At 41.7% G+C, this 12,331-nt stretch overlaps 1 protein-coding gene across 1 annotated transcript; it reads left to right on the plus strand.

Moving 5' to 3' along the window:
• The first annotated feature begins 935 nt into the window (after positions 1–935).
• On the plus strand, positions 936–11,797 carry PPDPFL (pancreatic progenitor cell differentiation and proliferation factor like). The gene is given in 5 exon segments (XM_032610540.1): positions 936–960; positions 963–989; positions 2,120–2,197; positions 2,300–2,383; positions 11,769–11,797. Coding segments are annotated over 5 exon segments (243 nt in total).
• The last annotated feature ends 534 nt before the right edge of the window (positions 11,798–12,331 follow it).

The following is a 12,331-nucleotide window of genomic DNA, read 5'->3' on the forward strand; positions in this document are numbered from 1 at the left end:
ACAGGGTGCTCCCTGGTTTTGAGAAACTCGCATTCTAACAAATAACTCAGTAAAATGTGAGCGATGTTACAATAGAAAGTTACAAAAACTAGGGTCAGGTGGGTAAAACCTTGGTGCCACCAGCCAGGATGGGGCACGGCGTAGTGGCCAGGGGTGGTGCAGAGCTGGTGAGGAAAATGAGAGTTATCTCCCACTCATGTATCTGTGACGGCGTCCAGTCCCCCGCAGAGCCCGGCGGGGTGCTGTCCCCAGAGGGGCTACTACCCACCCCGCCCCCGTCAGACCAGCAGAGTCGAGGGCAGCGCCACATCCGGGCCCAGTCCTGCCGGGCCCAGGCCCACCTGGCAGGCTGGTACGGTCAAGGGGGGCGGGCGTGCAGGGCTCCTCCAGCTCCGGCTGCGGTGGCCTGGTGCCCACCTGCGTGTGCTCGCAGCTCCGCTCTCTGCCTTGCAGGCGGTTAACACCCCTTCCCCTGCCGGGCAGCTGGTCTGTCCCGGATCTCGGCCAATCAGCCCTTCCACGGCGTGCCTTTTCTGAAGAAGCTTTAGAACCACGTTTACCGTAAAGAAAGGTTGGAGAAGGCAGGCGGGTGAGTGATTGTCACAGCTGTGTTCACACTTCTTCTCTGACCTTTAGTGTTTCAGGTGGAGCAAGCTGTAGGCGTTGTTATGGTACTTGGTTATGTATTTTTTTCTTGTCTTTGCAAAGCAATTGCATTTTTTGTTCATTGCAATGTATTTGACTGCAATTTTGTGTGAACTCTTTAATTCTCTTTATGAGATTTATTACGTGGTAAATTATGCTGCGTTACACACACACACACACACACACACACACACATTCATGGGAAAAGGAAAAGGAAATTTCAGCATTCCGTCACTGCCCCTGTTTTGCAGGCTGCTGGTCACCACCTCACCGGCCCTGCTCAGGGGACAATGGCATCGGTGCCTTCCACTGGATGCCTCTGGCCCCAAACCAGTATTATCGAAGTAAGTTGTACCAGCACCGGAGGGTACCCCCAGAGAATAAGATCTGAGGAGATGTTTGTGGGATATTATTAACCTACGTATCATATCCTGCTCAGAACTTAAGGGAGAAGAATGACAATTATTTGTGACAGTGAAGAAAATAGGAATAGACCTCATCAGAGACCTATCCGAATCAATATGGTCAAGCCTCACTGCTTGCTTTAACTATGTTATGTTACATCCATGAAACCACTGACACATAAATAAGTGACAATAAGCTTATACTTCATAATTATGTTTTAATTTCACGTACCTTGCATTTAATAGGATATGTTAAAAACGGAAAATTTCACATAAATAAAATATTCATTTCTTAGAAAAGAGGAGTCACGTGACTGCCTCAAAGATTTTCTCATTTCCATTTTCTGCTGTGGGTAATAGGTCAGCTTCTACCTGGCCAGTTTTTTTTTTTAATTTATCTATCCATCTGTGATTATTTATAGCTAAATAGAACATTGTAGCTTCTTAAATAAACTTCAGAAATTTCATAAAATGAAACAATCATTTCAGAACCAAATTATCATTTAAGGGATGTATGCCAGCATGTAGAAAACTCTTATTTCAAGGGTTGTTTGTAGATAAGAGTTGGACACATTTATTGATTTATTCTTTTCACAGACAATAAATTTACATCCTTAGAAATTATTTTTATATCCTGATCTTTTAAAAGACTTACAGGTTTAAAATACAAGTATGATATGACAAATAAAATGTATATACCGTACAAATTAGTGTATATAATATACAAGAAATATTCCTAATATAGTACAATAATATTCATTCTTCATTTTGTGCTTCCTAAGGTTTTGATTTTGATAACATTTATAATATATTTTAAATTCTACACTTAATCTGTGGAGAGAGAGAGAGTTGCCCACCATGGAAAGAAATTTACTTTATTAATACAAAGGTAATACGCATTATTCTGGAAGACTTTTAATAGGCTGATAATTTAATCAGATTTTCAATTCATGAATTCATGATCAGGATTAAATGATTTCAAACCATGCTACTTGAGCGTTTATATATAAAAATTTGTGTTTGTTGGCTTGTTGTTTACTTGCTTGTTTATTATCGTCTGTTTCCTACAGAATCCAGTGTTTCTTCAGGCAACTCTTTAACTGGCTCTGATTCTGTTCACTTCGTAGATGATGACACATCCCAGGAAGGTATGTCGTTTATTTCTTATCAGCGTCACCCTCATTATATCCCTTCGTTTTTCATCTCTCAAATGTGTTTGATAAAGGAGTAATGTGAATTTTATTTGATAGGGTTACCTGAAGTGGCAGAATCCACCTGGTGGTTTAAATCCTTTTTCCAGTCTGAGCAAGCAGAGAAGACCAGTCTGCTTGTGGGTAAGTTTTACCTTTTCTGATAAGGATATTTCCTTTTCAGAATAGAACAACACGTGTCATAATTATCATGATAACCAATAAGGATAAAACCTAGTTGTCTCCTGGAAGGTAGTGAAGGCTTTGATATGAAGCGTACTTGAGGGTAAAGGTGGGGAAACAGTTTCTCCCTCCTTCTAGTTAAGCATCAATGCACACTTTCTAATTCTATCTGTAGTGAAAAAACTGAAAACTCACATGCCGATTATTATCATGGTTTAGTGGGAATGGATCGGGAATCAGAGGCAAGGTTCTAAATTTGATTTTCCAATACCTACAGGAACAAATAACAATTATCTACTCCAATAAAAGGAATCACAGCTCCTCAGGGAAATGGCTGATCCCAGGACAAGTAAGAAACAGTAAGAGACAAGCCTGGACTATTTCATGATGCCAAAAAGATAGAAATGCCCCCGAGATGATGGGGATGTGTCAAAACGACACAAGAATGAACTGAGTAAATCTGGGACTATTTCAGCAGTAAAATAATGATAATAATAGACAATTGCCTGTAGAATAAAATAAAGTCCATTAATCTATTTAGATATAAAAAATACTTGAATGAACAAACGAGATATAAAAAATGCTTGAATGAACGAATACATGAGAGAGAAGGAAAAGCTCTTTCTTGCCAGCGGAATTCCAATTTATAAACATAGAAGGAATGATGGAGAATCGTTACATGACAAACACACCAGCCACAGTTGTTCCAGGCAAGAATTACCCCAGGGCTCTAAAATAAATGGGCACAAATGTGAGAAACAAGATATCAAAGGCTTTCAGAGTATCTCCCCATAAAGTACCTAAGAATCACAAAGGGGAAAAATAGTAACTTTCTCACGGAAAAACCTGTCAGATGAGCCTCAACAAAAACAAACAGAAAACAGTGAGCTAGTTGCTGGCTGTCCTAGACAATCCTGGTAGGTCCCACTGCTGGTCTGGACTGGCCTCTGAGTGCCAATTACCAGCCAGAAGACGGAATTTGTGCGTTTGTACACAACACGTTTTGAACTGCTCTATCATACTGAATAGCACGGTTGTTATTCTAATGGTTTTATAAAAGTGACTGTGTTGATTTTTACACCCTTTACTAATGACTAGCTACTAATTGGGGTAAAAAGAGTAAATAACAATGCAGTCCATAGATTCTAATGTTAAAACATCAGTGTTTTGATACATTTTCCACAGAATCAACTAAAGAGGATACTTTGTAAAATCAAAGTAAGGCCAGTTGTTGAAAAGATGTATTCTTTACTTTATCAAGTATAGTGATTTGAATTATTTAGGTAAGTGTTTCATTTATTTTTCGGGTTTACCTCAATTGTAAAGACAACTTACAAAGAAGCATTTCTCAGCTAATCACCTTTGACTTTGCAATTCAGTGGGCATTGTTGTAACAGCTGACTCTTCTAGGCAAAGAATTACTGTTCTTTGTAATTCTATGTAACAGCTAATGGGTGTTCCATCTGGCCAGCAGACCCCTTTCCTGGTCTTCTGACCTGATCAAGCAGATTCTCCTGGGGCTTTTTGTTTATTTGTTTATCCCCATTGGTGTTTCCTGACCGCTGTTCCCTCCAGTATTCAGTTTAGGATATATTAGGGAAAAATAAACCAAGGGAACTCAGCTCTGTGTCCTTCGTTGCATCTGAGGACCCCAGCCATTCCTCTCTTAGAGACTTCCGGTGACTTTTCAATATATAATGTCAGGGGTTTTAGTTTTACTTAACGGAAGGAATACATCTATTCCATCAGAAGTCTTTCTCTCTGTACTTTTGTCTTCAGAAATTTTCTACTTTTGCTTTTTATGTCTCCATATGAAGTTTGAAAATCTTGCCTTTTCCCCCTTATTTTTTCCAAAATGCTGTTGCTCTTCCATTGTGACTGCATAACTTTCAAGATTAACTTAGGGACAACACCCATTCCTGTTGAATTAATTATTTCCCCCAAGATTAAGTGTGCTTCTCCACTGCTCGGGGCTTCATCTGCACCTCAGCTTTGTCTCAAAATTTTCCTCACGTCGATCTGCATTTGGGGGGCCGGTTGTGTTCCTAGATGTTTTATAATGTGTTTCCTTCCATCTCCGCCTCTCAATGCTTGTGTTTAGAGTTTTGCAGACTAATGATTTCTGTATATTAATTTTCTATCTAGGTATGTTATGAATTCTCTTGTCACTTATAATAGTATTTCAGTAGAATTTTTTAAAATTAACAATAAACAGTCCATATAACCTGCAAATAAATTATTGTTTTACCTTCTACCTTCTGGTTTTTGTATCCCATTTCTTCCTCATGTCCCGTCGTGTCGGCTGGTATATCCAGAGCAGTGCCAAATAACACGACCTTTACAGCTGAACTGCACGAGCTGGGGAGAGGATCTTTCACACTGTGTCCTTGAAAACACACTGACTTGCAACACGAGAAACCCGTGGAGTGGCGATCAGGAAGCTTGTTGGGCCTGTGACGGAAGTGTGTCAAATGCTTTCTCACTAAGAGGGGAAAAAGCAAGAGATAGCCTTTCAGGAAAGCATGTCTGTATTTAATTGCTTTTTTAAAAGAAAAATGGATGCTAATGGTTTAAGTGCATTTCAAAATCCATGGAGTTAATTTTAATCCATGAGCGTATGACTCAGTTCATTTAATTATAAAATTGATCTATAATTTTCTTCTCTTGTGATATCATTTTGGAGTCCTAATGTTGGCCTTATGTCTTGTAAAGAATTTGCAATATTCTTTCTTTTTCTAAGTTCTGGAAAAGGTTAAAAGTGTTGGCATAATCTTTTCCCTAACGATTGGTGTAATTATCCAGTAAAACCACCAGAAAGTGCAGCTTTTCAGAAACCACGTGAGGTTGCCAGGGGGCAGCTCTCAGAACAGTTTCTGCATGTCTATCCTCACTTCATCATCCTTACCCAGTTCATACAGGTCATCACATTTATTTGCAGACAATTGATCAAAATAATCTCTTGGAATTCTTTTTTTTTTTAAGTTAATTTATTTAATTTATTTATATTTGGCTGCGTTGGGTCTTCGTTGCTGCGCGCGGGCTTTCTCTAGTTACGGCGAGTAGAGGCTACTCTTTGTTGAGGTGTGCTAGCTTCTCATTGCGGTGGCTTCTTTTGTTGCGGAGCACAGGCTCTAGGTGCGCAGGCTTCAGTAGTTGTGGCTCACGGGCTCAGTAGTTGTGGCTCGTGGGCTCTAGAGCGCAGGCTCAGTAGTTGTGGCGCACGGGCTCCGTGGCATGTGGGATCTTCCCAGAACAGGGCTCGAACTCCTGTCCCCTGCACTGGCAGGTGGGTTTTAACCACTGCGCCACCAGGGAAGCCCTCTTGGAATTCTTTTAATTTGCAGGGTTGTCATACTCTCTCCATCATAATATGTCTTATTTTTAAGTATTTTATCCTTGTTTTCTTCACTGGATGGTAGATATTTGTATATTTTGTTGTTTATCACAAATAACCGGCTTGCATTAGGATTTTTAGTCTTACCCTTTCTATGGTGATCTTGAATTCAGAAATATTTTCACTCGTATGAATTATTGTTTTGATTTCCTTGTATTTACCTTGTTGTTCTGTTATTTTAAAAAATTCTTCTGTTGGCACTTAGCTTACTTATTTTCATTCCATAAGAAAATTTTAAATATGGTATTTTTAAAAAATAAATTTATTTATTTATGCCTGCATTGGGTCTTCTTTGCTGTGAGCAACTGTGTAACATATTGCTTTCATTTTTCTCTTGCCGCATAAACGTTACCACAAGTTTGGCAGCTAAAGCAACACAAACTTAGGACGTCCCAGTTTTCTCTGGGGCAGGGGTCTCGGCAGCTTGGCAGGTCCAGTGTCAGGGTCTCACAGGTGGGCCATCTGCACTTCTGGAATCCTCCAAGCTGATGGAGACGCTTGGCAGAACTAGGTTCCTGTGGCTACAGGACGGCGGGGCCCCGTCCTGAAGCCACCTGTAGGCTGTGGCTCCATTTCCTGGTCCCTGGCTCCTGACAGCCCGTGAGCCTCACCCGCTTTGGGCCCCATGCTCCGCGCCCCGGGCGAGCGGACACAAGAGTCCTCACTCAGTCCCGCCCTCATCACAACAAGGCCCTGGTCCCGGCTCTCTGAGGCTCTTTCCCACCAGCTGGGGACGCTTGTCCCGTTGAGAAAGGCTTCTTGATGACCAAAGGCTCGATGACGTGGGTGACTGATAAACCTTTTCTTACCCTCGTGGTGGGTGTCATCTTGTGGCTGGTGGGGGCTCCATCCTACTGGTCCAGGTGGTGGCAGAGGGCGCCGTTAGCAGGGTTGCTGAGTCAATGACCACTGCTGGTTTTTTTCTGCTCCTACTTTGGCAGCGGACAGGCTCTGCCGTCTAAAGTGGTTTGTGCCTTGAGCGGGCAGTGCTGCGTTGGTCCAGGCCCTTCCAAACCCCTATCGTAGCTTTAGCCCACTTATGATGGGGCTTCAGTAATTCACTGGGATTTAGGGACAGAAGTATGGAACCAGGTACCCTCCGCCAAGAAGCCCTGAGTCACGTCTCCTGGTCTAGAACTGTCTGTTGTGTCTGTGATGCTTGATTTCACGTGCAATTTGACTGGGATGTGGGGTAGTTTGCGGTTACACGTTATTTGGTCAAACATTATTCTGGCTGATCCGTGAGGGTGTTTCTGGATGAGATGAACATTTTAATTGATAGACTGAGTAAAGCATTTGCCTCTCCCCCATGTGTGTGGCCTCACCTAACACACTGAGGGCCTGAGTGGAACAGAGGACCGAGGGAAGAAAGAATCCTCTGCCCTCCTGCCCTGACCTCAGACGCTGGTCTTCTCCTGCTTCAGACTCTGACTCACATGGGAATGTATGCCGTGGCTCTGGGGCCTCCAGCCGACCCACCTGCAGGTCCTGGGACTTCTCAGCCTCCACATCCAGGGGCCAGTTCCTTATTATAAGGAAATAGATGTTAAAATCCTTTGCTTCTTCTTTTTTTTCTTTTTTGGCTGCGTTGGGTCTTAGCTGAGACACGCAGGATGTTCGTTGAGGCATGTGGGATCTTTCCATTGCGGTCCATGGGCTCCTCTGTAGTTGCAGCATGTGGCCTCAGTAGTTGTGGTGCACAGGCTTTGTTGCCCCTCAGCATGCAGGATCTTAGTTCCCTGACCAGGGATTGAACCCATGTCCCCTGTGTTGGAAGGTGGATTCTCTACCTGTGGACCAACAGGGAAGTCCCATAAACCCTTCGCTTCTGTTTCTCTGCGGAGCTCTGACCAGTACATGACTCTCAGCAGACTCAGGGGAAAACTCTTACTGTGTGACCAGCTGCTTGTGTGTCTTAACCGGGTGTTGGCCCGTCCACAGTGAGCAGGGGACAGACTACGCTCTGTGGAAGGTACTGGGGATGGCTTGTGAAACAGCGGTCTTGCTGGGACCCTAAATGCCTCTGCAGCGGCCTGCGCCTGGGTCCTGACCCTCAGGGTTACAGGGTCACAGAAACACCCTTGGCATATCCTGTGGTGCAGCAAAGGGGTTCATTCAAGGCTGACTCAAGCCCAGGGTCCTTTAACCCTATAAAGGACCCACTGCCTCTGGGGACACGTCTAACCCTGACGACACTCATTTGAGGTTCTGGTGAGTAGAGAGAACTCCTCCTGACAATATTACGAGTAACAACAACAACCGAAAAATTATAAAGGGAAGAAAGAGCCGTGAAAGAACGGGAGACACCTGGGTTCAGCAAGGAGAGCGAAATACTGAAAACAGGTCCACATTTTGACTCAGTTAAAAACACAAAACTTATTAAAAGTCTTTGCTGAGAAGATCAAAGCCTCTTTCCGGGCTCCTCCGCCCCGCCCCCCGTGACGCCGATTCTGAATGAGATTTAATACGTTGGTCCGACGCATCCAGCCTTCTTTCTGGGTCCACTTCAGTGCTCAGACTTACGGCGCTCCCTATAACTTTAGGGGAGCTCCTGAATATAAAGTAGAAGACAAAGAGGATGTTCATCTTAACCGTCGGGACTGTCCCCGTGGCTATGACATGCATGCCCCTGAAATCCCCCGCAGTGGGCATGGATGCTCCCATGCAGTGAGTAACGAATAAAAATTAAACTAAGTCTTTGTCTGGAAAGAACACAGGCGGCCTTACAGCGGCGCACCGTAACCTCAGCACTGCAGCCCCTCGGGAAGGCCTCGAACACAGTGTTATTGAACCACTGACTCGAGTCCATCAGCGAGGGAAGATGTTCTGCTCTCACTGCCTCTCTCAGCCTCCCAGAGGCAGCCGCCTTCACCACTGAGCACACCTGCGTGGTACCCACGGGAGCCCCCAGCTGGCACGGTGTTGCAGCAAGGTCCTACCTGCATCCACTGTTCAGACAAACAAATAAAAGGAGCTCATTGTCACTGTGAAGTGCCTTTGTAACAGATCTTTGTTTTCTTATTTCCAGTCCTGAATTCAATCACTTATTTTATTAAGGTTGCAATACCTGTAGTTTGTTTTCATTTGTCTGGAAAGTTTTTTGTGCAAACTTTTTGAGTTTCTTTGTTTTATCTACCACTTAAAGTTAGATTTTACTTTGAATTCCAATGTGTCTTGTAGCATATGAGCTTAGCCTATTTACATTTTTTTTTTTCTTTGCGGTACGCGGGCCTCTCACTGCTACGGCCTCTCCCACTGTGGAGCACAGGCTCCGGACACGCAGGCTCAGCGGCCATGGCTCACGGGCCCAGCTGCCCCGCGGCATGTGGGATCTTCCCGGACCGGGGCACGAACCCGTGTCCCCCGCATCGGCAGGCGGACTCTCAACCACTGCGCCACCAGGGAAGCCCTACATTTGTTTATATACAGTAGATAGTTCGATGTTATTTCTTAGCTCACATGTTGGGCTGTGACTCCTACTTTCATAGATTTAAAATAAATTTTACATCAGTGGCTCACTGGATTTTCTTCCGTAAAATTCTGCTCTGTAACACTCCTTGCTCTAACGGTTAGCTAAGGCAATCACAACTTTTACTGACGCTGTTTAGATAATACCTATTTGTTTTCTACTCTGTACAATGATGGAACTCATATAAATCTTCCTTAGTTAAAACCCTTGGGGCCACATGTTCAGAATTCAACATTTTTAGAATTTTAGAATGATGGCATAATGCTTACCTATGCATCATATACCAACATACAGAACTGAGCATGTTAATATTACAGCACGATCACACAGTGCAGAAAAAATGAGATTATAAATAGCCATCCCATTCAGATCAAGTTTGAACTGAATGATTATCTAAATAAGTTAGTATCTTGAGAACCAGGAATTAAGAACTTCAGAAAAAGGATTGTAGACCTTTGGTACAATATCTTCTGTTCTTCCCACCAAATGCATTAACTGATTATGCTATTTTCTTTGGTTTATCTTTATAATGTCAAATACACCTATATTTCTACCGTAGGCTTTAGCAGCATTTAAATCTATCTCTGTCAGTCAGCTATTTTTAAACATTGAGAAAACCAGAGCTATACAGAAATTCCTACATTCTTTCTCTTTCCAATTTTAGCCCATTTTATATCATTTCTACATTGCTAAGATTACAATTTTTACATTTTTTTTTTCTGTAACCATAATTACCATATTTATTTCAGACTTTAGTCAAACAATTCACGTACTCAATTCTCAATGCTGGAATTTTGCCCTAATAACTTAATTCACTAATTGGTTGGCTGAGGTTCGTTCTCTGATAGTTTCCTGAAGATTGACTTGTAGGAAAAATTGTTCCCTGGGCACTCGCACGCTTGTTTTTAACTCCGACTTCGCGCTTTCCACTATCGTTTGTCTGTGCTTGGAATTCTGGGACCATTTTCCTTTCCCTGAGGACTCTGACCATTGCTCTGAGGTGGCCTAGGCTTGAAGAATGTATGTATAGCTGAATCCTGCCTGTCTCTTTCTTTATAGGGAGGGTACATTTTATGTAACTGTTCAAATCCACTGTTTTTAAGTAAATTCATGAAGATATTTTTACTGTTGCTTGTTTTGTGTCATTTTACCCTCCTACATACACAGGGTTTATTTTAAATGTAAAGATTCCGGTAGTTCTTTACATCTGGAGATTGTTTCTCATGGTTTATGAAATCGTGTTTTTGTTTCATTGTTCTAGTTCTTTCCCTGGACACACATGGATATTTGAGTTCCATTTTCCCCATTATTTTCATATCTTCTCATAATGCTTTTCCAAGATCAAAATATAACTTATATACCCTAAAATCTTCCCTTTTAAATTGTACAGTGAATTTTAGTATATTGACAAAGTTGTGTGACCATCACCACTCCCTAGTTCTAATTTCATTCACCCCCAAAATAAACCCCATACACGTTAGCACTCATCTCTCCTCACCCCGTCCACCCAGACCTTGGTAACCTACAAATCTACCCTCTGTCTCGATGGATTTGCTTATTGGGGACATCTATAAATGAGGAATACAATATATGAACTTTTTGTGTCTAGCTTCTTTTACTTATCACAATGCTTTAAAGATTCTTCTATATGGTTAGATGTATTTGTACTTTCTTCCTTTTTATGGCTGAATGTTACTCTATTTATGGATGGACATACCAGTTTGTTTATTCATTCATTTGGGCTGTTTGCACTTTTTGATTATAAAAACACTACTATGAACATGCATGTACATATTTTTGTGCAAACATATGTTTTCATTTCTCTTGGTCACATACCTAGGAATAGAATTGCTGGATCATATAATAACCCCATGTGAAGTGGTATCTCATTATAGTTTTGATTTGCATTTCCCTAAAGACTAATGATGTTGACCATCTATTCACATGCTTATTGGCCATTTTTGTATTGTTTTTGGAGAAATTTCTATTTAAATTCTTTATACGCTTTTAATTGGGTTGTCTTTTTTTATTGCTGAGTTGTAGCGTCCTTTATATTTTTTGGTTACTAAGATTTGCAAATATATTCTCCCATTCTGTAGGTTGTCTTTTTACTTTGCTGATAATATCCTTTGAAGCACAAAAGTTTTATTTTAATAAAGTCCAATTTATCTTTAAAATGTTTTCTTGTTGCTAGTGGTTTTGGTGTCATATGTAAGAGATCATTGCATGATGAAGATTTATACCTGTGCTTCTTCTAAGAGCTGTGTGTCTTCTCAGGTCTTTCCTGGGCATGTGCTCTTATACACACAGCCTTCTAACCTCCCAGGGACATAGCAAAGCTTTTCAAACATCTATAAACCCCTCTTTCCCCAGCTTTTCCTTTTAAGTTTTTTGGTGTTACTCTATGTTTCCCCCAACTATTATTCCCTGCCTCTGGTGGCTGCAATATTAAACAATTGCTTCTGATTCTTTTTGTCAAACAGCTCCAAGGAAACTACTTCACACTGGGTGACGTCCTGCAGGGCAAGCTCTGAATCAGATCAACAGCCTTGGAAGTAGGGTCCTCCAGAGAACCATCAGAAAATTAAAATAATCCCAATTCTTTGGAAGTTCAGCTTTGAAGGAGCTCAAAGTCTGTTGTATCTTCTTTAGTCACTGCAAGGTTGATGGTTTTCCCCATGATGGCAGGTGTTTTCAAGGCTCGTAAGGAATCTGGGAGAGGAATATGGGAATAAACTTCCACAAGTTCACATTCTTACCAATATTAAGCCTTTCTTTAAAAAAAATAAATGTTTTAGAGTGTTGCAAGCCTTTGGTTAATTTGCAAAGTTCTGAAAAAGTTGATCTGACCACTTTTGTGATTTTCCCATTGCTTTCACGAAAGTGAGTATTTTTGGAACTCCCTAATCTGCCATTTTCACTGGCCTCACTTTGTACATTGTTCCATGTAATGTTTGTTGCCATTTCTTTTGCTTGCTTCTCTTTTTCTTCCCCTCCATGTTTTCTGCTGTTTTTGTCATTTTTACTCTCCTTTAAGCTGTAACTA

The sequence above is a fragment of the Phocoena sinus genome, chromosome 17 (genome assembly GCF_008692025.1).
Source record: "Phocoena sinus isolate mPhoSin1 chromosome 17, mPhoSin1.pri, whole genome shotgun sequence".
In the NCBI taxonomy this organism is placed as follows: domain Eukaryota; kingdom Metazoa; phylum Chordata; class Mammalia; order Artiodactyla; family Phocoenidae; genus Phocoena; species Phocoena sinus.